Source organism: Nicotiana tabacum, chromosome 2 (genome assembly GCF_000715075.1).
Source record: "Nicotiana tabacum cultivar K326 chromosome 2, ASM71507v2, whole genome shotgun sequence".
NCBI classification, from domain to species: Eukaryota; Viridiplantae; Streptophyta; class Magnoliopsida; order Solanales; family Solanaceae; genus Nicotiana; species Nicotiana tabacum.
The window spans coordinates 70,336,590-70,363,857 of NC_134081.1; the positions used below are offsets into that span (position 1 = coordinate 70,336,590).

Sequence of the window (27,268 nt, forward strand, 5' to 3'; positions counted from 1 at the left end):
GGCAATTTTTGAGTGTAATTTCGGATTTTGTGGAAAAATATTAGTATTTTGATATAGAATTAATTCCTATAATTTGTATGGACTGAATCAAATTAATTATGACTAGATTTGAGCCGTTCAGAAGTTGATACGCAAAGAATGGAATTTCTGGAGCATTGTTTAGTTTGCTCGACATTGGATTCGTCTTGTTCGAGGTAAGTAACTCTTCTTATCTTGGAGTTGAGGGTAAGAACCCCGATTATATGTGTTATGTATCTGGTGTTGAGGTGACGTACATGCTAGGTGACGGGCGTGTGGACGTGCACCGCGTGAACTGTGACTCCGTTATTTTTGTGTTACTGTGTAGTTACCTGAACTTATCTGTAATTATGAAATATCTACGTACTAGAGTTATCGAATTGTGATTCGTATTAGAAACCATGTCTAGGTTACATGCTTATTTTGTTGGGATCCGCTGAGGTCATTACTGCTGTTGAATTATTTGCTTACATTGCAATTTCATACTTAGTCATGTTCATTCATTGCATATCATATCTCAGTCTCTGTTGTTATTTAATGATACATCATATCTTCATTTTGGGCTAGTTTCATGACATTGTAAGCTCGAGAGACTGGAGAGATTGATGACTGAGTGAGGCCGAGGGCCTGATTGTGAGGATGATTATGGGATCGGGCTGCACGCCGTAGTAGGCCATATTGGCTTTATATATATTATTATTTATGGGATCGGGCTGCACAGCACAGCATGGTTGACTGTTTATGCCATGAATAACTTGTTATAGTGCTTGGGCTGAAGGAGCTCATTCGGAGTTTGTACACACCCCCACTGAGCGCAGGTACCTACCGAGTGCGAGTGCCGAGCGATTGGGAGGACTGAGTGACTGGGAGGACCGAATGAAATGATATTTTAAGAGTATGCATATGGTTTTATCACTAAGTGCATCGCATTGACATGCACACTTGACATACATGCATAGAGATGCATTTTTCTCATGTTGTACAGTACCACGTCATTCATGATTTCTCACACATATTGGCATAAGGTCATATTGATGCATTTTACACTGGCTATCTGGAAAGAAAATGAAACATCTTATTTATTATGGAAAGGATGTTTGGGAAAATTACTATTTTCAATCTTACTCATATTTGTTCTTTTGCAACTTCGGTAAAAGACTTGAGTTTTCACTGATACACTTGAGAGGCAGAACTATTTTCAGAAATCATGATTAAGCTGAGCATTTTATCTCAGGGTTATTTTTTTTATTACTTGTTTTATGTTGTTATGAATTGTTGTTGCTTATGGGAGTTGGACTCTAACCTTGGTACAAGCTCATCACTACTTTCAATCTAAGGTTAGGTTTGTTACTTATTGAGTACATGGGGTCGGTTGTACTCATACTACACTTCTGCACCTTGCGTGAAGATATTGGATGTTGATGTTGCTGTGCTAGATGAGAGACGGAATTGAAGACGTACCTCTGTTCCGGTGGTAGCTGCCTCTTGTTCATGGTAGCCTTAGCTTCATAAAACTCTGTTTATGTACTTTTCAAACATATGATGTATTTACTTCATACCAGCTTTGTAAACTCTGTTCTTAGAAGCTCATGATTTGTACTATAAGTCCTTGGGAAAGTTTGTATAAAAGCGGTGTATTATCATTTCTTATCTTAATAAATCTCATTAAGTTGGATAGTGGTTAATTGGCTTCCCTGATGGGTTGGGTTAGGTGCCATCACGACTAGGTGGATTTTGGGTCGTGACAAGTTGGTATCAGAGTTCTAGGTTCATAGGTTCTACAAGTCATGAGCAAGTGTCTAGTAGAGTCTTGCGAATCGGTTTGATGGCGTCCATATTTATTTTTGAGAGGCTACAGGGCATTTAGGATTATTTCCCATCTTTCTTTCTTTATCGTGCGTAATTGATTCAGCTTGAAATATAACTCTTTGAATTCCTTCCACGTGTGCGCATGTGAGCGCTCGGTATCAGCTATGTATCGCCGGCTTGTGATTTTAGAGATGGCGTGCAGGATGTGTATTCCGTGTATTAGTGATGGGCCAGTTTGGAGGACTTGAGGCCATGTTTGGACTGTAGCTTAGGCTCGGTAGCTTCAGTTGTAACTTGTACATTTGGACTCATATGTCTGGTAGTATCCCTATGAGTGGAAAATTTGTAGCTTGATGAACGGTCTAATGGCTATATGATAAGGATGATGCGATTGCGGGATGTGTTAAAATGGATTGAATGTGACGAGAAGTGTTTCCTTGGAATGTAAAGAGGGCCATTGAGTGCTTGATTTTCATTTTGATGTAATGTACAGTCTCGAGTATGAATGTTTTGAATGATTAAATTTAGGGACAGATTAAATTCTCATGTCTGGTTAATAAGTTTGGATTCGGATAGACTAAGTGATTGCATAATAATTGTGACGGCGAAAGGGTATAACAAGATTACAATTTGAGGCTAAGCAAGTGGATTATCCCCTGCGGAGTAATCTACGTAGGTGTGTTCCTTATAATGTGAGTGGAGAGTTTTTTTTCTGCCAGCGGGGCATATGTGTGAAGATTTGAATTTGAAGCTGGTTGAGAAAGTTGACTTGACTGTCAAAAGAATAAAAGTGAGTTTAGAGGATGATTGAGGTATTTTATGGTTGGCATTGTATGATCTTGAGAAGAATTTTCGTTGAACTGACTGTAGTATTATGGCAGTAATAAAGTATGGGTATTGTGAGTTATGGAGTGTTTTAATCTATGGCTATGAGCCAAGTGGGGGAGCCTGCTATTGACAATTCAATTGATGGCTAAATGTAAAATGTTAGTTTGGTCTGAGGCATACTTGTGGATTAGTTATGGCTTGCAGAGGTTGAGATCGAGGATGACTCGAGTACTGAAATTTCTAAATACGGAATATATTGCGCTTTATGGGTATATGAAAATTATGGGGTGAGTAAGTTGTTATTTGTGAATAGTGTAGTGCGCACAGAGTTTGAAATTGATCAGTGGTGTTAAGGCAGGATTACCTATTTGAGTGTTGCTGTGCTAATGGGGCATGCGTCTTTCATTCCATTTGAGCGGTGCAATTTAGATTTGAGCAAAGTGGGTGACTCTCGAGAAGGTGCTATTGGATTCAAAAATGTATAAGTGGCAATTGAAAAGTTTTCGGATTGGTATATCGCTAGAATCAGATAGTTGCATTGGATGGTGTCGGGACTTGCAGTAATTCTATATGACTATGGTATCTACATTTTAGTATAAGAAAAGGGAAGAGGAACAATTTAAATTCACATAAGGTATTTTCATAGTGGGTGTTTCGATTGTGGTATTTATAGGGGTAATTATGATGTGGTGAGACTCTACAGATGTTTTGGTGGTAATATTCTTGGGTTTTGGTGACTTATGTGATTTGGTCGAGTAAGAGGAATTTAGTTCTAATAGCTTGGTTATGTGCAGATGGATTTCAAAGTGTTCTTAATAGTTTCTACCATGGTTTGAACCGGATATTTTCTACTGGTGTGGGAAACGTATTGTGTATTGTGATTTCCTCCTGGAAGGAAGCAAGAGGAAAGTTTCTAATTAACTGGGTATGTATTTTGCTTGTGACTCAGAGTGTTAATGAGGTTCTCATGTTTTCATTAGATGGCCTAATAGAGGATGTGTGTAGAGTGAGATTGGGATTTGCGTGTGCAAGTATACAATTCAGTTTCAAAAGGAAGGTCATGAGTTTATAGAGCACAGTCGGTTTCAGATATTGACACTAGTGGTATTACCTGAGAAGAGTGTACATTCAGAAGGGGACACTGTGTTTTGACTTACAGATGTTTCGTTGGTATTGCAGTATTCGTCTGGTTGATTGACTGCTGGTATTCAGATTTTTTCTATGTGGCACGAGAGATATAGAAGTATTCCTCGTGGGATGATCGTGCACGAAATATGTGTTAGTCATTCTAGTGATGGAGTTGGGATCAGTTACGGTGATTCATGTGCTCGATGAATTTGGAGACTGGGAGTTCTCTGAAGCATATTATTTCGGGTTGCGGCCTGCTTGAGGTGAGTATTTTATTTAAACTCATTGGAGGCACTAGTTGCGTTAATTACTTATGATAGCTACGCGCTATAAGTGTGCATATATGTGAGGTTTGAGCCAATATGCGGGCATCGGGGCAAGTATTTATACTCGAAAGAATGCTTAGGCTATGATATTCCTAGAGTTGATTGTTAAGCGTAAAGTTATAGCATTTCTCGTGTTCTTTCCTTTGTTGAGAAATATTTGGGCTACATTTGAGGTTACAAAGAGGCTAATTCCCTGAATAAACGGGGTAATTACTATTTCTGTGTTAAATTGCCGATTTGAAGTGTGATAGCAGACTTTGCACATGCTTACACTATGGCGTATTATTTATACCAGTCCAGGAGCATGAGAATCTTATTTCATTATCATATACAAGTGTACTTGTTTAATTTCTCCTGTATGATATGCTAGGACTGGAGGCCTATGATCATTCCATGCGATTCATATTATTGGTATGTGAGTTGTCCGTGTCGTGTGTGGGAATTTTATTTTTATGATAATTTATCTGATTCATTAATTTCCTTCCTCTACAATTTTGCAGATGCGCCTACGGTTATCTTCTTCATGAAATTTGAGGAGTTCGTTGTAATATTGTGGTTGTGGCGGTGCTTGTTAAACTTGCAATACGGTTCTCTTCCTTGAGACATCTCCCATATTTAGGTATACTAATTGCGCAATTGTGACTGGAGTTATATTGATGTGGCATGTCTGTGGGATTGTTGTATTTAATAATATAAGGTCATTGAACCTAGAATGGGTACTATCATATTTTATTACAGTATATTCAGAAGGATAATATTGAAAGTCGGCTTAGCAAGTGATTATGGTTCTGGTTGGGGCGAAAGAGCTCCATGATTTGTTGATCTAATAAGAGGTCATGAGATTCCGCGTGTTTCTTTCATTATTAGCAATGTACGAAAGTTTTGGAACAAGGTTTTGTTTGTTACGGGGTTTTATACTAGTACTTGATTGGTTTTTGAGTAGTTACTGTGATCGGGACTGGTGCTGCGAGTATGCAAGTTGTGTGGTATGTTATGTGATTATATATGGGGTTATGGTTATGGCTTGATACAACATGTTCAAACTTATACAGTGTGTAGATGTGAGACTCGGGTCTTGTAAGAAATTTTGGATGTTGGAAATTGGGCTCTAAGTTTTACGGAATAAGGTTAAAGTAATGATCTTCAATGTTATCAGGCCTATATGGAATAGGGTGGCATGGGATCACTCTGGGTATGTGCGTGTTAAGATGTAATAGTGATGTGATGGCTTGCAAACAACTCTTGGCACGTTAGAGGGCGAACGTATGTTTACGCGGGGGAGAATTTAATGACCCGACCGGTTGTTTTCAGTATTACAACCCCGTTTCCCCATTTACTGCTCAACTTATCCTTTACAGTTGTTTTATGACTTACCGAGTCAATTGGTTCGGGTCCGGTGAGGTTTTGGAATGAATTGGAACACTTAGTTCCAAGGTTAAAAGCTTAAGTTAAAATAGTGACCGGATATCGACTTATGTGTAAACGACCCCGAAATGGAGTTTTGATGATTCCAATAGCTACGTATAGTGATTTTGAACTTAGGAGCATGTCCGAAAAATTATTTGGAAGTCCGTAGTGGAATTTGGCTTGAAATGGCGAAAATTAAATTTTTCGGAAAGTTTGACCGGGGAGTTGACTTTTTGGTATCGGGGTCGAAATCCAGTTTTGAAACTTTTCATAGCTCTGTTATGTCATTTATGACTTGTGTGCAAAATTTGAAGTCATTCCGGATTGATTTGATGTGTTTCAGCACAAGATATAAAATTTGAAAGTTCAAAGTTCATAGATTATGATTTGAGATGCGATTCGACGTTTTGATATTGTTTGATGTGATTTGAGGCCTCGAGTAGGTCCATGTTATGTTATGGAACTTGTTGGTATATTTGAACGGGATCCCGAGTGGCTCGGTGAGTTTCGAGGTGAGTTTTGAGCGATATCCGGGCATTTCGGCACTCAAATATTGTTCTCGAAATTTTGAAAAAGTGTGGACCGCACAATTTTCAGTGCGGCTGCACTTCAGAGAAAAAGTGCGGACTGTAGAGGACAAGTGCGGACTGCATAGGACAAGTGCGGACCGCACAATTTTGTGTACGGCCGCACTCTAGAGGAAAAGTGCGGACAACACAGTTTTGTGTGCGGCCGCACTTCAGGGGTTCTGCAGGTTCGATGGTCCAATTTCGGAGGCTTATATCTTTTAATCCACAACGAATTTGGAGATGATTAAAAAATAAAAGTTGTAATTCTTTGAATTTAGTTTTCAGAAAGGTATAGAACGAATCATTTGAATATTTGTAATAAAAGTTATGGGCATTTTATTGAAGCCTGGTAAGCTGTCACAGTGATGTGCGGCAACACTTATAAATGTGCGGACCATAGATTGGGAGGTCAGACGTGGTACTATAAAACCAAGTGTTAGGGTATTATTTTACATTTGGACTTTCGAAGCTCGGTTTGTGGCGATTGTTCGTGGGATTTACAAGAAATTCATCGGGGTAAGTGATTCTAACCCGAGTTTGGTTAACATACATGAATATACCATTGCTTTCATCATTTAATCAGTATTTTGAGATGGAAATTTGGGAAAAATTGTAGAAATTCATAAAACATTTTTTTGGTATTTGAATACCGATTCGGAGTCGGATTTGAGTGAAATTAGTAGGTTGAACTTGTAATTGGATGGGTTGTCGGATTTTATAAGTTTCGTCGGGTTCCGAGACGTGGGCCCCATGAGTGATTTCTGAGTGTAATTTCGGATTATGTGGGAAAATATTAGTATTTTGATATAGAATTAATTTTTATAATTTGTGTGGACTTAATCAAATTAATTGTGACTAGATTCGAGCCGTTCAGAAGTTGATACGCACAGAATGGAATTTCATGAGTATTGTTTAGCTTGCTCGATATTGAATTTGTCTTGTTCGAGATAAGTAACTCTTCTAATCTTGGAGTTGAGGGTATGAACCCTGAGTTTACGTGTTATGTATCTGGTATTGAGGTGACACACATGCTAGGTGACGGGCGTGCACCGCGTGAACTGTGACTCCGTTATTTTTGTGTTACTGTGTAGTTACATGAACTTATCTGTAATCATGAAATCTCTATGTACTAGAGTTATCGATATATTTACTTCATACCAGCTTTGTAAACTCTGTTCTTAGAAGCTCATGATTTGTAATACCAGTTCTTGGAAATATTTTGTATAAAAGCGGTATGTTATCATTTCTTATCTTAATAAATCTCATTAAGTTGGATAGTGGTTAATTGGCTTACCTGACGGGTTGGGTTAGGTGTCATCACGACTAGGTGGATTTTGGGTCGTGATATTTACTTATTGAGTACATTAGGTCGGGTGTACTCATACTATACTTTGCACTTCGTGTGCAGATTCAAGTACTTCTGGGGATGGCGGTTGCTAGATTTGGAGCTTCATCCTTTTGGATACTATTGAGGTAGTTGCATTGGCGTCCGAAGGCGTCGACTCTCCTTCTTTTCAGTTTATTAGCATTGTTCTATCTTTCTAGACAGTTGTTTTAGCAGTTAGACTGTATTGTCATTTAGATGCTCATGTACTCAGTGATATCCGAATTTTGGGGATGTTGTATTTGAGTCGCAGTGTTTCTTATCGACTATTCATGAAAGTTATTATTGTTAAACATGTTTCATCTTGTTTATCAATATAAAAATGTGTAGTTATTTATGGATGTCGGCTTGCCTAGTACCATGATAGGCGCCAACACGACATGTTCAGTTTTGGGTCGTGACAATAAGTGAAGTTGAGGAATATATCCTTAACTTCTAATTTTGTTTTAAAAGGAAAAAAACCAAGTATATTTGGTGTAATGATCAACAAATACCACATACAAATGAAAATTATCAAAGAAAGAGATAGGGAAAGGAAAACATTAGAGTAAACAAACAACAACTGGTTTAAAACTAGAAATAGTGTTTGCACCAATAGGTAAATAATGACTTTTATTACATAGACATGAATTAAAAAAAGTAAATGATTCATTATTCGCTACTAGGATTAAAGGATGACACACAAACTCTGCTGATACGAGATTGAGGATGACCAAGTCGAGTATGCCAAAGATGAATGGATGGTGATATTTGTGTAGTGAAATGGACTCTTGGAGAACAACGTGATAAACTGCTTGTTGTGGATGGCCATCTGTTGAGATTGCCATTTCTCTGACATTACAGAAGACATGTTTCATATGTTCAAATCTTTCGCAAGGAAAGAATAAAGAGAAGCACGATGCACAAGGCATCCCGTATTCTCCCAGGGTCCGGGGTAAGGCTGCACCCTAAGGGTTGTGATGTAGAATAAGAAAACATTTCAATAGAGATTAGATTTTGGCGATAAAATTAAGTAACATAAATTAATATTTTCTTAATCTGATGAGATCACAAAACATTGTGTAGTTTAAAAGAATTTGAAGGTGAGGAGGGAGTAGTATGGCCTATGTGAGTGATAGGAATGGTTTTATCATCTTCTAACTATGATTTTATCCGTGCCTAGAAATTCAGTTGAGACTTGTAAAGATTGAGAACTACTGAAAATTTGATATGATGCTCTAGAGTCGACAACTCAGTTATTGGTAGGACTGAAGAATAAGACATACGATTGGCAAAGTTGCCTTGAGCTTCAAGCGCATTGTGAGATCCAGAATGATAGAATTTGGCTATGTGACAAAATTTATCACATAATTGATATTAGACATGTTAATGTATACTGTGATCGGTGGAAGAGGAGTTGAAGGAGGTAGTGTTTGAAATATTGTTGCTACGATAGTAGTTGAGGTTGGCTTGTGATGGATTCCTGCGATTGAATATAGTTGGGTTTTTGTTCTTGGAATTAGGATTATGAGATTTTTTATGGAATTGGGCAGTAGCGATTGCAATGTCAATCTATGGTTCTGAATGTCTGTTAAATATTTTATGTTCTAGTAGTTTGTTGTAAAGTTCTTCAAGGTAATGCTCTCTGGCTCTAAGAGAAACTCAGAGTTCTTTGCAATTAGAACCTAGTCCACTTATAACTTTGATGACAAGTTCTTCATTTAAAAACATAGAGCCACTGGATGCTAGATTATTAGAGATTGATTTGATTTCTTTCATGTAGTCACCAATTGAACATGAATATTTCTTGAAGTAAGAAAAGGTGTTTCTGAGACTGAAAATGCGAGAGGGGGATCTGTTGGCATATGTGATTTCAAGTATGTCCCAAGCATGTTTGGTAGTAGATGCATGGGTTATTAGCGGTTCTATTGTGACATCAATCGACGCCATGATGGCATTGCAAACTAGGATGTCTTGCCTTAGCCAAAGAAAACAATCGTTGTGATCAAGTTCTTGTTGGACTCATCTTGAATAGAGTGAGCAGAGAAGAGCATGAACATCATTTTAGCCAAGAAGATTATAGCCTAAGATTAGAGTAGTGACTTGGGATTTCCAAGTGGAGTAGTTCGAATTTCCTAACAACTGCAAGGAGATTTGAGAGGCAGGATTGAAGGAAATGAGTTAAGAGGGTAGGAAAATGTTGCTTTGAGTGGCTAAAACAATGGGTAAGGAGGATGATATTGAGGAATATTGTGGAGTTTTGTCACCCATTCTGGAAAACAAAAGGCAACTCCTGTTAGTTTATTTAGAGGCTCCTGATACCATATAACAGTTCAAGAGAATGGTGATCGATTGATGTATATTGAATGTACGATAGACATTTATATACAACTACAATAGGGAGAAGGGATAAGGTTAACTATACACAGGACAGTTGTAGAGATAGGGAAAATCTGATATGAATCTAATATGATACAATTAACCAGGAATCATGGATAGAGTTAGGGTCTTTATCCTTATCACACAAGCAATATGTTGACTATGACACACTGTATAATCTCTGAGAAGCACCAGGGACTTCGATATGCCCAAGAAAGTACAGTTAAATGAGGTTCACTATTTCTTGGAACTAGTATAATAGTAGAACTAGAAGAGGAGGATTAATATAGCTCGTGTCCAAGAGACCAAATGGGTAGGGATGAAGGCATGAGATGTAAACGGGTTTAAGTTGTGGTACTCAGGAGGTTTGAGAAATAGGAATGGTGTAAGTATTTTAGTTGATAGGAAACTCAGAGTGCAGGTGGTATAGGTTAGGAGGGTGAACGACATGATGATGGTAATTAAGCTAGTCGGGGGGATTTACTTTGAACATATTAATACCTACGCATCTCAAGCGAACTTGGAAGAGGAGGTTAAGAAGAATTTTTGGGAGGACTTGGATGAGGTTGTGAGAGGTATACCATTCACCGAGAAGCTATTAACATGAGGAGATTTCAACGGCCACATCAGGACTACTTCATGGGGATACGACAATGTGCATGGAGGGTTTGGTTATGGGGATAGAAACGAAGGAGAAGTTTTGCTTTAGGATTTTGCAAAGACTTTTGAGTTGGTGATAGCTAATTCGAGTTTTCCTAAGAAGGAAGAGCAGCCCGTGACCTTCTATAGTATAGTGGCAAAGAATCAGATAGATTACTTGCTCCTTAGGAAGGGTGATATAATTCTTTGTAAAGACTGTAGAGTTATCCCCAGTGAAAATCTTACTACCCAACATAAGCTCTTCGTGATAGATTTGGAAATTAAGAAGGAGAGAAAGAATAGGTCATTTTGCGACGAGCCAAAGATCAAATGGGGTGGCCTCACTATAGACAGAGCTCAAGAGTTGGGGCAGAAGTCATTGGCAATAGGGGCTTGGAGGAGTAGTAAGGATGCAAGCAGCATGTGGGATAGGACAGCTAGTTATATTAGGGAAGCAGCTCGAGAGGTACTGCGGGTCTCAAGGGGTTACGTTCGTGGGCGTTGAGGGGATTGATAGTGGAACAGGGAGGTCCAACAGAATGTGAAAGCCAAAGAGGTTGCTTATGAAAAGTTAATGGAGAGCATAGATGGGGAGGATAAGAGAACGCTTAGAGAGAGGTATAAGGCGGCGAAGAAGGAGGCGAAATTAGCGGTTAGGGCGGCCAAGACAACAGTGCTTGAACGCTTATATAACGAACTTGAATTCAAAGGTGGGGATTGTTGATACCCAATTTTGCCCTCATATTTTCTCAAAAATATATATACTTTCAAAACATCAATTTTTACATCATCATTTAGTTTACAAATCTATACAATCATTTTTAGAGCTTTAAAATTAATTATTCTGTAATTAAATTGCTTGAATATTTATTAATTACTCCTTCAAATTATTTTATGATGACTTAATTACTTAAAGTTATTATTTGTGCACCTATAATACATGTTTCAAATATTTTACTTCATTTTATGTAATTACATTAATATTTTTAAGTTATTTGAGCAATTTTGCAGTAATAGCCTATATTTATACAGAAATGCTCTTTATTTATATTATTTGTGTCAAAATGGTATTTTATATTTTTATAATACAAAGTTTTTTTTTAAGCATTTCAGTGTATAAATAATATTTTTATTTATTTGTCAAGTATTTTTATAAATTATTTTCATGTATTTAAATAATAGCCTAGCTTTAAACTAATTTTTGAACCAAATTGGCCCAATAGACCCCAAGCCCAAACCAGGCGACCCTTGTATAATACTCGATCGGTACTCATTTTTATGACCCGCCCCGTTCGTTTTTGAATCCCACCCGTTGATCTCTCAAGATTAACGGCCTTCGTTCGCTCTCCTTCTTTAATTAACCAAACCCGCCCAAACCCTATTATTTTCTCTTAACCCGCCGCTCCTAAATCCTCTCTACTCTCTCTTCTACTCTGAGAAACCCTAGCCGCTGTATCACTCAACTTCTCCAAATCCGGCTCTAAAATGGAATCAATCACTGATTCACTTACCTTATTGGTCTCCTCTCACTACCGGTTGTCCGTTTGTGGTGTTACCTAAGTGCTTGCCTAAATATGGCAAGCAATAATCTCTGAAATCGAATAAAAAGGGGTTCAAATCTTTCATTTTGAGCATTGTTTTGTCTACATATGTTCAACACTGTATTATGTGAGTCCGATTTCGTTTGAATTTCTGTGATTTACACTTTCCCTAAAAAAACTAGGATTTACCTGATTTCTCTCCTAAATTGATTTTGAACTGATTTTGCATGCCTTCTTTCCTTATTCTATGATTGATTTATTTTGTTTCCTTGTTTGTTCGTTTGATTTTTACTGATATATAAACCCCTCCCCATTCCCCTTTTAGGACAGACTTGAATCGACATATTTTCACTAAATAATTGAGGCTTTATTATGCTTTTCTCTCATTCTGTATTCTGTTTTTTGCCGGCTGAAAGCCAAGGCCACTAAAACTCTGTTATTCAACCTTCTCTTGGTGCGAACATTCCCGGAGTTCTTTCGAAGCTCCTGGGAACTTTGACGTATTGAGATTCTGGGTTCTTGTGGAATTTTTGCTCTTTACTTTTATTCGTTTCGCTTGTAAGTTATTGGACTTTTGCAATTTCATTCTTATGTATCTGTGATTCACATACATTCTCACTTCTGAAATTCATAGGTTAATATGTTTTCGGACTGCCCTTGTGTGCAATTCTGCTAGCTTTACCTCAGTTTTAGGTCTCTTTAACATTTAATTTCACATAATGTGGCTATGCCTAATTTGAGCAATTTAGATTCCCTTAAATTCGATTAGCCAATATGTTCTGAACTACTGTTGTATGTGACCTTTGCACTTGTTAGCATCTCTTTAGTGTTTAGTTCTGCTTAAAATGTCAATTCTGTTATTTGAATATGCTTCATCTGCATAATTTGTACTTTCTTTAGTTAATTAGTCTATTGTGTCCAAAACCTGAATGTTTACATTTACTATCTGACAAGAGCTTGTTTTCCCATTCTGTTCTGAATCTCTGTAATGGTAATCTTGCTATGTAGTATGTTTTAAGTTTGTGTTAAGATCCTTCTCTACCAACCATGACTAGTTCCTTGTTAATATATCCCTCAGCATATTTTTGGCTCACTTGATCCACCAGTAATTGTCATAGTCTGTGTTGCCCCATCACGTCTAATGCAGTTCTGCTGTCTGATGTGAAATTAACATGGCTATTTTATGATACTAGGATATATACTTAGCATAATGTGTACCTTTAGGTTTTCACCTGTTTGGTATTGGGCATCTGTGCATGACAATTTTTGTCAATCCTGCAAACTTGTTCTTTCCTTAACTCTGCCAATATGTGACTGCCTATGTGCTAAGTGTCGAACCTGCTTCTAAATCTTTACTAAACTTGCTTTTAAATCCTGTGACCTGTTCGATTATCTGCTCTATATGCTCAACTTGGCCATGTCTATTTTAAGTTATAATTGTATCCCTCAATTCCTATCTCTCAACCTTGGTTTACTCTCCTTCACTTGTTACCTATGCTCTCTTAAATTTCTCATTCTTAGTCTGCTGAAAGCCAAGGCTACCTAGGCTTTACTGCTGACCTCCCTAGTGTGAGCACTGCTCAGGGTCCATTTGAGGCCCTTGTGAACTCTGACACACTAGAATTTGGGTCCTTAGTCATTCCCTGAAACTTAAACTACCCCCATTCAACCCTTTTTTTTCCTATTATCTGTTGTACATCTAATCGGTTGGTTTAAATGATGCAATGCTTGGCAATATAGTTATATGAATTGACTTTGGGCTCCTCTATGGATTCTAGGGTTGTGTTGATGAATACGGCTCCTTGTTAGAAATCTGGGTATGCTGTGTGAGAATTGCTGAAGGCCGAGACAGTGCTAGGTATTTCATTTGGGCTGACTGTGGGCCTATTGTTATTATTTGTATAACATTTGTATCTTACTCATTAATGGGCCTGTAATAACTTTGTATAAATGATTGGGGTGTTAGTAAAGTGGGCAAATGGTAGATTTCTAATATTTGCATACCAAATAGGTAGATAATATGCCTATAGGACTCAGTGATTTAATTGTTATATATATTCTATTTCATCATTATGTGCACTATAGAAATCATGCCATTGGGGGAAACACACACACACAGTCTGCTAGCAAACATGAATTCAAAGTGCTGCAAATTATGCTTACTACTACGTGCTACTAGAAAACCTGCCTATAAGAATAAATGTCATTGATTTCAATTCGCATTAGCATTCACTAGAAATCATGCCTACAGTATTCTGACTATTCCGTTTGCCACTGTCACCTAGAAAATATGCCTATAGGATTAAGGTATGACGATAAAATCAGCTCTAAGTGCTGAACGTTAGAGATCCTGCCTATAGGATATAATTACTCGCCATAATTTGTTAAATCGCTCAAACACTGTTTCACGTATGCTATTGTTAGAAAGCATGAAAAAATCTGGGCTTTCCTCCAATAGATTTCATTGTCACTTAGTGATTCACACCTAGACACAGCATCTATAGGTTAAATAACTGGAAATCTGCAATCTCAAATCAGCATGCAACAATCGTATAATTATTTGGAGATAAGCAGCGTCTAGCCGTTGAAACCTCTTGTATATTTTAATGCATAGTCACATAGAAATCATGTCTATAGGGCTTAAGGTTCTTAATTCTGAAACGGCCTAACATGAAAACCCGTTTGTATGCATTTATTGCTTAAGTGTGGAGGCTAACTTGAGCCCTTAACTGCCATATTTGAAGTCCAATATGTATTTTGTTTATCGCCTAGTTTTGCATTTTTGAGCAGCCTAGATGAGGTCTAGAACCATCCAAATAGAGATCCAAAACCTCCTTGACCATAGGTATGGGACGGCTAGTGTACGCGTAGGGTACGACTTAGAATTGAATTAGAGTGCTCTTAGGTAAACAACTTTAACATAGTAATTGGATAGCAAGAGATGATAGTATGTACCCGCTGGATAATATGAGTAACACCCTACCTCAAGGGTGTTACGAAATATTATTTATGTTGCATGGGGTGATCCTTTAGGCTAAAAAACTTAGGACCCTCCCCCCTCCCCTTTTTTTTCTTTCTTTTATATTAGAATGAAAAAATAGTTGCACCTCCCTATTCAAGATCTCTTTGTGATAAAATTCTTAAATTTTGTACTCTCTTTGCTTACTTGATCACATAGACTAATCCATATAATTTAAGTTCGGTCGAGACCCACAGTTGTGGACCTTGAGGAGTGCCTAACACCTTTTCTTTGAGGTAACTTGAGCCCTTACCCGATCTTTGGTGGTGTTGACCAGTTAAACCGGAGTCATTTGCAAATAGGTGCCCTAACGCACCTTAAAAATTATTAGGTGGCAACTCTCCTCTTTTAATACCTCCTTAAAAGAGTTGTCACATGTCGAGGCCTGCTTTCACGAGAAAAAGGGGTGCGACAGCATGGCGACTCTGCTATTTTAATACCTCCTTTAAAAGAGTTGTCACACGTCGAGGCCCGCTTTCGCGAGAAAAAAGGGGCGCGACAGGGATAAGAAATTGTACATGATAGCTAAAACGAGAGAAATGAAGGCCCGGGACCTAGATCAAGTGAAGTGCATTAAAGACGAAGATGGTAGAATTGGTGAAAGAGGAACATATTATACGTAGATAGCAGTCATACTTCCATAGACTCTTAAATGAAGAAAGAGATACGAACATTGTGCTGGGTGATTTAGAGCACTCAGAAAGTCATCGTGATTATAGGTATTGTTAGCGTATAGAATTGCAGGATGTTGAGGGCTATGCGTAAGATGAGTATGGGTAGAGCGACTGGGCTAGACAAGATCCCAATGGAATTTTGGAAGAGTGCGGGGATGGAAGGTCCGGAGTGGCTTATGAAGTTGTTTAATTTCATTTTTAGGACGGCAAGAATGCCCGAGGAGTGGAGGTAGAGTACAATGATCCCACTATACAAAAAAGGATAATATTCAAAATTGCAGCAACTATAGGGGCATCAAGATACTAAGTCATACTATAAAAGTATAAGAGAGAGTGGTGGAGATGGGGGTAAGGAAGGGTGTGTTTATTTCAGAGAACCATTTCGTGTTCATATCGGGACGTTCGACGACAGAAATTATTTATCTTGTTAGGAGGTTGGTAGAACAATATAGGGAGAGGAAGAAGGACTTATATATGGTGTTCATCGATCTAGAAAAGGGATATGACAAAGTCCCTAGGGAAGTTCTATAGAGATGCTTGGAGTCTAGAGGTATACATATCGCATACACTAGGACGATTGAGTACATGCATAATAAAGCCAAGACCCGGGTGAGAACGGTGGAAGGGGACTCGGACACCTTCCAGTAGAGGTGGTGTTGCATCAGGGATCAGCGCTTACCCCGTTCCTATTTGCCTTGGTGATGGATGAGTTGACACGACCCATTCAAGGGGAGGTACCTTGGTGTATGTTATGTGAAGATGACATAGTACTGATTTACGAGACACAAGGCAGTGTTAATGCTAGGCCGGAGGTTTGGAAGTAGACCCTGGAGTCTAAAGGTTCCAAGTTGAGAAGCACTAAGACAGAATACTTGGAGTGCAAGTTTACTGACGTGAATCAGGAGGCTGATATTGAAATGAGGCTGGATACATAGGTCATACCCAAGAGAGAGATTTTTCAGTATCTTAGGTCCATAATCTACGAAAATGTGGAGATTGACGAGGATGTCGCACATCGTTTTGGAGCGGGATGGATGAAGTGGAGGTTCACATTCCGGCGTCTTGTGCGACAAGAATATGCCACCAGGACTTAAAGGGAAGTTTTACAGAGTAGTGGTTAGACCGACCATGTTGTATGGGGCAAAATCTTGGCCAGTCAAGACTTCTCATGTTCAGAAGTTAAAGTTGTAGATGAACGATGCTGAGATGGATATGTGGTCATAATAGACGAGATAGGATTAGGGATGAAGATATTCGAGATAAGGTGAGAGTGGCCTGTGTGGTGGATAAGATGTGAGAAGCTAGGCTGAGATGGTTAGGGCACATAAAGAGGAGAAGTACAAATGCCTCAGTGAGGAAGTGTGAGGTTGGCTATGGCAGGTCCAAGGAGAGGGAGAGGTAGGCTGAAGAAATACTAGAGAGAGGTGATCAGACAGGACATGACATATCTTCAGCTTACCGAGGACATGACCTTTGATAGGAGGGTGTGGAGGTTGAAAATTAGGGTTGTAGGTTAACAAGTAGTCGAGTGTATTTCTTTTCCAAACCGATACTTCCTTCCCTAGTTATAGTACTAGTGTTATCCTCGTGTTCCCTATTTCTAGATCGATATGATTTATCTGATGTTTCCTTTGCTTGATTTTTCTTAAACTGTTGTTACTATTTCGTTTTTCGTAGTTCTTCGTCATAACTGCTGTGATTTTGCTTTATTGAGCCGAGGGTCTTCCGGAAACAATATTTGTACTTTCACAATGTAGGGATAAAGACTGCGTACACACTATTTTTTCCAGAATCCACTTGTGAAAATACACTAAATATGTTGTTGTTATTATTCTATAATAGTGGAATGAACTACTACTACTTTTGCTCTTTGTTTCTTGTTCCGCTGTTTTATTGTTTGCAAAAAATGAAGGAAAACAAAGAAAACCCGGTGGCTGCCCGGGACTAGTACAATAAATAACTTAACCATTAAAGCTGATCTCTGCACATCACTTCAGCTGTTCAGCATTTGAATGCTTTCTCCATTTATTATACGTGATGTTGCACAATGCTCCAGTCCTTCGGTCAATTCTCGATGCCATTTTCCCAACAAAATGAAAAGAATCTGAACAAAAATAGAAGATAAATGAATGCTACTTATAATGTAAGAGTAGTAGTATCAAACTGTTTTAAAATTTATTCCTATTATTTGCACAAATAAATGAATACAAAATATTGGTCTTGCATATAAACTTTTAGTACTTAATCTGTATGTATATTTACTTTAATTTATGACTTTTATGATTTAATTATTGAAAAGATGGAATCGAAAATAATGATCCATCTATATTATTGTTACTCCTTCAGTTTTCAAGTAATGTAATGCACTTTTCTTATTAGTGCATTTCAAAAATAATGACATATTTATATATTTATAAATGATTTAATTTTAAATTTTTTATTTTATCGTTAATGAGAAGCTTTTATAGTCACAAAAATTGAAAGCCCTAAAAAAACTTTTACTCCTTAAGGTTTAAGACCACAAGTTCTAAAATTTTACTTTTTTTTTCTTAAATGGCATGCCGAATCAAACTACATCACATAAATTGAAACGAGAGATTACTAGTATGTTTTATCATTTAAGTCCCCCTCCCCCAATTATTATTATTATTATTATTATTATTATTATTATCCTCACTTCTTGTTTTTCACCTCGCTGAATTTGAGTGAGCTTAAATGATTGTAAGTATGCCTGTCAGAGGGGGTAAAGAGTTATTGATGTCACCATGGTGTTAAAATTGCTGGAATGAGTAGGGAATAGACTGAATATAGCCTAGGTCTTTTCCTTTTTCCAAAAAAAAAAACTTGTCGTAAAATTCTAAACTGATCAAATACAGAACTTGTAGTTTCCCCTTCATTTTTTACTTTAAGAAATATGGCCCCTACTTAAACACCATACTACCTCTTACCAAAATGGATAATCTGTTCAATCTCCTTTATTTCTTTCTCTCTGTGTTTCTGACAATTTAATGAAAGAAAGAGCCAGAAAGATTAATGAAAAAGAATGGCACATAAAAAGAAACAAAAATAGACCAACAAGATGATCTATGCTTTTCTCCATTTATAGCTTGATGATGACCTTAAAAAGATACAACCATTAAATCATCTTATGGATTTAACTTATAAGCAAACTTTTAGTCACCCGATTAGTTTTAGCAGTTAACCTCCTTATTATATAAAATTTAAAATTCTTATCCTATTTAGCCACCTACACTTTAGGTGTGTGTATATATTAGTGTGGCGACCTTTCTCAAAACCCACCGCCATAACACCACTGCAATAAATTTATATTTTATGATGATCAATGGAATATGGCATGAATACCTTAATAGGGTTACCCGATCGACTAAGAGGTGGTTGAGCAACTCAAGCGAACCGCCCCACTTTATTTCAACATAAAGACGTAGAGTAGAAGGATATGATCATGTGAAGGTGGGCTCGTTATCCATATTTTGAATTGGATTTTTTCTTTCCTATACACTATATGAAACCTTATTATCAAAATTGTCCCAGTTTTGAAAATTATCCCTGAATAAGGTTTGCTTACAATTTATATACAATCCATTATAAATGTCTTAAATTAGGGATTAAGTTACACCATTTTTCTTTTTTTCTCTCCTCTTCTCTTTTAATAAGATTCCTTCTAATTGTGGATTACTTATTTTAAGATACACACACACTCGTCCAAATATATATATGAAACTTGCTCCAGTCACAACTTCTTAGCTGTGTATGTTCTTCTTTATCTATTTAGCACACCGTTTTCTTGGTTCACTGTAGCACAGCAATTCTGTTGCGATTTGGAAACCAAAAAAAAACTTTCAAATTCAAGTATGTACTATACCTTTTTCATTATATAAATCGATTAGCAATTGATTTCCATCGTTCAACTTCTGTGTTCTAGTCAGATATGCTATTCGATAGTTTATTAATCAATTGATTGTCAGAAAAAAATTATGTATGGTACAACATACAAATTAAAAATAAATTTCGTACAAATTTGATATAAATTTGATACATCTATTGTAAACTAAAAATAAATTTCATACAACTAATTATATATTATACACTTATTTACAACTTATCTACCGCTTTCATACATTATTTTTACCTGTTAAAATATATCTACAACATCATGCAACTTAAATACAAATTTTATATAATATGTCTTTTATATATTTTGTATCTGACACTACATGAAAAAAGACCATTAACGAAGAGAAATATGGTCCTTAAAAGTATGTTTCTGGTCTCTAAATGTCAATAGAGACCGGAGAAATCTGGTCGTGACCCGTCGTGTGCTTCTTCCTCTCTAAAATTCTAATCTAAACTTTCTCTCTTAATACAATTTTGATAAATATCAACAACTTTATGTAAAAAGATAGTATTGATAACTTAAATACAAATTTTATACAACAATTCATACATTATACAACTATTTTTTAACTTTCATACAACATTCAAATAAAAAAATATATATGATTATAACATAATACAATTATAATATAATTTTACTACAATTTCATAAGTATATTGTATGTCATGTTCTTCTTCTTCTTCTTCTTCTTCTTCTTCTTCTTCTTCTTCTTCTTCTTCTTCTTCTTCTTCGAGTTTCAATTTGAAATTCAGCCAAAATCAAGTCTGATCTTCACCAAACACCCTCAAAATTGAGATATAAACTCCAAACAATATTCTCAATTGTTTGTAACAACATCTAATCCAAACAAATAATGATTTTTGAAAATCCAAATTCGAATTCAAAGCTTCAAAGCTTTTTAATGGCTGTCAACGGTAGAGAGTCAAACACCTTCAAAATTTATTAATTGACAATTTCAATTTGAACACCAATTATGCAACATGAAAGAAAATTGCTAAGTTACAACTCTATAGTAAAACGATTGAAATTTATTGATGAATTCCATTAAAAATATATAAAACATGAATGGATAAAAGTAGAGAACATCAGAGGAAGTAAAATTGGGAAAAGAATAGAGAATGATAGATAGATAGATAGATAGATAGATAGAGAGAGAGAGAGAGAGAGAGAGAGAGAGAGAGAGAGAGAATATGGATGAGAAATAACTGATTCCTTATTTAATTTTTAATATAAAGGGATACTCATTTAAAACTAATTTGTATATAATTGGTAAATTGTATATGGCCAGTAATTAAATTAAAATTTGATTAGGGAAGATAATAAAGTTTCAAATGTAATATAGCAAAGTAAAAATCAATTTCGAATTTCTATGATCCTTGGAAAGAAACCCTAGCTAGGACACAGAAGATACTTTCAGGGCACCTAAAAAATAAAAAAATTATGAAATTTCATACAAAGTAATGAAAAACATACAAAGCTTTGAAATATTATTTTCAAAGCACGTGAGAGAAATCCATTCGTGATAACTAGAAGCTTATAATAATATAGGATTAACTTGTCATTACGTGGGAGTGGAGCTCGTATTAGTTGGCTGGTAATTTAGGATCTGTAAAAAATTGTCATTCTTGAAATTTATTCCTCATATAAGTAAGCTTGCGTTTACACAAAGTTGGATACACACAATGGGTGGTAATTAAGGGCAGAATATGGTTTGAGAGGAATGAAGCCTGGTCCGATGCCTTCACCCTTCCCAGTTATAATTAGAATGGGTGGTTGCGTCGAGCCAGCCAACATTCCCCTCAAACTCACCATATCTATCTTTTTCTTCACCATGTGTTACTCTTCTGGCTAACTGTAAAACCTAAACCTATTCTCCTCCCTCCTCCCAATCTCACCTAGAGAGAGAGAGAGAGAGAGGGGTTTTAGCAGCCATAAAAGGCTTAGAGGAAGGTGATATATCATTGGCTGCCGATCTATATAAAGGGAGAGACAGCAACTTTGAGGTTGACACCTAATGCTAATAATTGGTTGCTCGTGTGGGAAACGCTTAACAAATAATTCCATATAGTGTCTCTTAAAAACTATGGCAAGCAGAGGCGGACCGACGTTGCGTGTTGAGGGGTCACGGGACCGGTTAGACTCGACAAATACTCTGTATATATATGTCATATATATATACATATATAGATGGAACCCTTAAATAATTTGCTCGTGCCCCCAAACACAAAAGGCCTGACTGACGAAGTGGTTTGCTTGGGCTCTAGCCTTTCCTCCTCCTTCCTATCTTAGTTCTTGCTTTTTCTTCTCCTTTCTATCTTATACTTAATAGCAAATTGCTTTATTTTTATATTTATTTATTTTTTAATTCAATTATAGTTTAACACATAATAGGCAACTTCATTAATTTTTCTTTTTCAAACCCCTCCCTTAAAATTAAAAGCCTCAAATTGCAACTTATCGCTCCACAAATAGAAAAATGTGAATTCTTTTGCCACAACTTTCTATAACAATTACTTTGACTCCAACTCCACAATGACAATTAAGAGTTTGAGACTCTTCTTCAGCTCTTTGACTATTAACATACCCTTAATCTTAATTTTTTAAGTAAGTTTTTGATAATTTAAAGTCTGAACGCTCTTTTGATCACTGACCCCCTTTTTTTAATTAATAAACTAGAAATTTTAAAGTGTGAAAGATACTTAATCAAAACCTTCTATTCCCATAACATTGATTTTGCGAAGAAATCTCTCTCTGTTCGGTGCTTTCTTTTTCTTTAAATCTTCTTTTTGTTTATATATACTTAGATGATAAGTCATCATAATCATTAAGTTTTCAAAAAATTACACGCCGAATTTTATCGCTTGTGATTAGTATACAATGGTTCCCCCGTCGTACTCAGATCCTGGGTCCACCTCTGATGACAAGTGGGTTGCTCCCTCCACTTCCAACTAAGAGATTGTGAGTTCGAGTCATCCCAAGAGCAAGGTGGGGAGTTCTTGGAGGGAGGGAGTCGAGGGATCTATCGGAAATAGTTTCTCTACCCCAGGGTAGGGGTAAGATCTGCGTACACACTATCCTCCTCATACCCCACTAGTGGGATTATACTGGGCTATTAATATCTAATTTGATAGAATTTTATTCTGGCATGGCAAAAAATGAAAAGGCCATCACATAAAGTAGACCAGACAACAGATTTATATTACAGATGATACACATCGTGACGGAAATAATAGCTTCTCACAAGCATATAAATGAAGCAAACTTGACGGGCAATTTAGTAATAGTATTAATATTTTTCTTTTCTTTTTTTCTCTCATAAAGGAGAACTATTTTGAATCGATCTTCTCGTAAGTAATCCAGGCAACAAATATAGACCTACTGTTGCATATATATTTTACATAACTATCGGAGTCGAATTATAAGATAATTCAATGACTCCATGTAAGCCATAATTGAAGATATATCAGTCTCATGTACTTAATTAGATCATATATTTTTTTAATTCTTAGGGAGGAGAAGTGGACGATTTTACATAACTGTCAAAATAAGATAATTTTATAACTCCACATAAGCCATATTTGGAGATATACCAGTCTTATGTACTCCACTTAATTAGATTTGAAAACTTTATTCTTAGGGAGGAGAAGTGGAAGAAGGAGAGGGACTATTTGTTTTATAGTGAGATTTGATCCGTCGCCAATTATTCCTGAATTTACTTTGTTATATGCATTATGCTTGTGCCATTATATCTAATGAATTAACTAGCTAATTTCATTTCATTAATGAAAAAAGGTGCAATCATTTGTTTCAAAAGCCATGACTCTCCATTTATACATTGGAGACTCAATTCCTCCTCAAGTTATTTATCATTAAAAAGCTCGAATAATAATAAAATCTTGATGTCGTTTCATAAAAAACTAAAGATTCAAAAACTTGAGAGGAATTTTTTAAACTAATTTAAAAAGCCACAATTATTCGTTTACCTTTCAATCTTGAATTTACTAATTTGTATGCATTATATTTTTACCATTATTTCTGATAAATTAACTAGCTAAGTTCATTGCATTAAAGAAGGATTAGGTGTAAATATTTCTTTCGAAAGGCACAACTTTCCATCTAAAAATTCAAGACTCAATCTTCCTCAAGTTATTTGTGATTAAAAAGTTTGAATAATAATAAAATCTTGATGACTATTCATAAATAAGTTTGAGCCAGCCGTAATTTGCTTGAGAGTAGAAGTCTAAATAGATCTTTTCTCGTTGAATAATGTACTCGTTTTGGACTTTCTTAATGTATTGATGATCAACATAATGCATTTAACACTTGACAAATGTTTTTTCAATTAGTTGTGCGTTCTTGTTGGATACAAGTTTGTTTCGTGTTTTGCTAAGCTTTTATTGTCATAAACAAACCGTTGAATTTCTGAAAACTTATACTAGTGTATAGTGTGGATATGACGAAGTAAAACTCATGACTGAAGTCAGAACAATAGCATTTCCTACCAATCTTGAATATGAGTGACGAAATGATGATTCTACAGTAAAAATTTAAAACTCCTCCCCGTTATCTTAGGACTCGTATTAGAAGGCCAAGCTTCTAAAACTTATTTTAAAAAGTAATTTTTTGAGGAGTGCTTTCCAAAAAAGTACTTTTGATAAGTGATAGTAGTTTATATTTTGCTAATTAACTTGAAAAGCACTTTTGAGCAATAATCAATATTTGACCAAACTTTTAAAAAGTGCTTATAACTCAAATGTACTTTCAAAAAAGTACTTTAAGAAGAAGCTATTTTTTTTTTTGGCTTCTCAAAAACTGCTTCTGCTTCTTCTCAAAAAATACTTTTTTCGTTTTAAAGGCTTATTAGTCAAACACCTTAACTTTGAAAAAGCACTTTTAGCCAAAAAGAGCTTGGCCAAACAAGCGATTATAAGGACCCGTCTTCTCGGTCATCTGATAGTGTATCATGTAGTTCATTATAAAAATGACAATTTTGTATCAAATTTATTTATGTTTAGGACTATGGTTTGCGATAATATAAAAAATATTATTGATAATGGTATTGTTGGGTATTTGTGAAGTTTTTAGAACTTGTGGGTATATGTCATATTTCATGTTTTTCCAAACTAAACTTCACCCAAAACAGATGTCCAAACACATTTTCATCTTTAAACCAAACCATTTGGAACAGCTGACCTCTCTCATTTCTTTCCTCATCGTCGCCTTATAGTGCTTTTTGCGAGTTTTCACTAACAAGACTCTCTCATTTTAATTTCTCTGCTTACCATCGTCTTACGGTGCCCGTGAGGGTTTTCACCAATAAGACCCTCTCATTTTATTTCTCTTATTTGATTGCACCAGATCCAAGTAGTTGTATCCTCCTATTTTGAACCTCTTTGCCCATTGATCGGAAGGACTTGAACAGGATTTGGGGTAAAAAGAATTTGGATTGAATTACAACTTTGGAACCTTTCACACGAAACCATCGCCGAACCATTATAACATCTACCCCAATTTCACTTTGGGGGAAATTTGAATTTTTATTTTGGTGTGACTAAACCCAGAGACAGGCTGCCTACGTATTCTTTCGGAATCAAGTCGAACGTAGTTCAAGGCATGAACTTGTTTGGATTTTTGTTTTGTTTTCTTTTCCTTCTTTCTCTTTTTCCCCTTTTTTGTTTATTTTTTCTTTTTTCTTTCTTGTTTCTTCTTTTTTTTTTAAATAACATTTTCAGGTTCCAAAGAGGGTGATCAAAGAAAGGTAACCGGCTCAAAAGGGTTAGCAAAGGGTTGATGGTGTTTGGATAGCGAGAATGAAAGCCTTTGTCATCCCAATCAGAGAACATTAATGCTACATAGAGGGTCAAACAAAGTATTTTTTGACTACATCCGCGTTGACAGTTGTTTCAGGGACATTTTCTTCAATGCTTCCCAGGTACAACGCTCTCTTTTGTAGTACTCTCATTACAATGTATGGACCTTTCTAATTTGGAGTCAATTTTTCCTTAGCTTCTTCATGAGGTGGGAGGATACGCCTCAGAATGAGTTGTCCTATTCCAAATTTCCTAGGCCGCACTTTCTTGTTGTAGATACGAGCCATTCTTTATTGGTACAACTACCCCTGGCAAAACTGCGGCCATCCGTTTTTCATTAATCATAGTCAATTATTCCAACCGGGTCTTGAGCGATTCATTATCCTCGATCTCGGCTTCAACAATGATCCGAAGAGAGAGAATCTCAACTTTGTTCCAATTTTCTATTTATTTTCTTACAAGCCTTGTCTTCAAAATATTCTACTTCTTGATTCATTATTTAGAGGTCTAACAGCGTTTTAGGATATGGGCATGAAATCCGCAAGCATGTCATGTTATTAAAATCTGCATTAACAGAGCTGAAAAAAGAATAAGAAAGGTGACAAGATTAAGAAAAGAGACATTCCTAGACAATGAAATATTAATTTTATTTGATTTTTTTAAAAAAAAATTAAAGATAGAAGGGTTTACATGAGAAAGTAAGACAATAATGTAAAACATCCGGATTATATCCTGAAATAATCCGGAAGTAGAAAAGACAGCAAGACCGGCTACCGAGACTCCCGTCTAACAAAGAACTTTTTAGGTTTTGCGAACTTTTTTTTTGGGTCTCGGCAATGGTTACCATGGCCTTCAGTGCCAGATCAAATTCCTCATCATCACAGATCATTACAACGACTAACCCAGTGTTGTGAGTAGGCAACGGATTGTTCGTCACATCAAAAGCCTCTTCGTCCCGAAGAACGATTCTTTCGTCTTCAATCAAGTCTTCAACTACCCTCTTGAGGGTCCAAACAGTCCTCTGTATCGTGTCCCACTGCTCCAGAGTGGTATTCACATCTAGCATCAGCTTGGTGCGAGAGGGACTCGGGGTTTGACCGATTCGGTGCCACTGGCTGCAGCAGACCTAGTCCGATTACCTTTTGAAACAAACTTGAATATGATTCATTTTGAGGGACTCTCTTGGGCGAGAATTGTATTGGAGAACATTTGGTTGGGGATTATATGGAGCTTGGTAGGGACGGGCATTTCTGGGATGTGGAGCTTGATTTTGTGTATAATGCTCTAATCGCGTGTAAGGTTGCGCGTTCATCACCGCATAGGGAGGCGGTGCCACGACATAGTGTTGTGGGACCTTAGAAAGCATATATGATTGGTTGAATGACCTGTGGGCCCCCCTCGAGCTCGAAGCCATCATGGCTCCCTCTTCCCTCCTTCTGTTTATCAAACCCCCCGAACCATTCTGAATCGTCTGTGATGTGGCCTTGAAGGCAGTATGACTCAAGATTCGGCCCGTTTTTAAACTATTTTCGATCATCTCCCCAATTTTGATAGCCTCCAGCGAACGGCTTACTCATAGCGGACATCATGTTCTAGAAGTAGTCCATCTCTTGGGCCTGTAGAACGACTAAAATCATTTCTGCTTCGTTTAATGGAGGCTTTACCCTACCGGCTTGCTCGTGCCATTTGACAGCATACCCACAGAAGTTTTCCGTGGTTTTCTTTTTCAAATTGGACGAAGAGTTCTCTTTTTTGATTTTTCACTTTTGTTTTTTTTTCTTCTTTTTCACTCTTTGTTTTTCTTTGTTATTTTTTTCTCACTCCTTTTTTTTCTTTTCCTTT

The 27,268-nt window shown here is 36.6% G+C and overlaps 1 protein-coding gene across 1 annotated transcript; it reads left to right on the plus strand.

Annotated features, from left to right (window-relative positions):
* Positions 1-10,275: 10,275 nt before the first annotated feature.
* On the plus strand, positions 10,276-11,190 carry LOC142166890 (uncharacterized). Its single transcript, XM_075226599.1, has 3 exons — positions 10,276-10,402; positions 10,568-10,932; positions 10,984-11,190. Exons 1-3 carry the CDS (start codon positions 10,276-10,278, stop codon positions 11,188-11,190), a joined length of 699 nt encoding a protein of 232 aa, XP_075082700.1.
* The last annotated feature ends 16,078 nt before the right edge of the window (positions 11,191-27,268 follow it).

What these genes read in the sequence shown, in the direction of transcription:
- LOC142166890 (XM_075226599.1), top strand. Translation starts at nt 10,276, where the DNA reads ATGATGATGGTAATTAAGCTAGTCGGGGGGATTTACTTTGAACATATT. An exon ending in CTTGGATGAGGTTGTGAGAG is followed by an intron (nt 10,403 to 10,567) that starts GTATACCATTCA and finishes AGTTGGTGATAG; the next exon opens with CTAATTCGAGTTTTCCTAAG. An exon ending in TTAGGGAAGCAGCTCGAGAG is followed by an intron (nt 10,933 to 10,983) that starts GTACTGCGGGTC and finishes GGGGATTGATAG; the next exon opens with TGGAACAGGGAGGTCCAACA.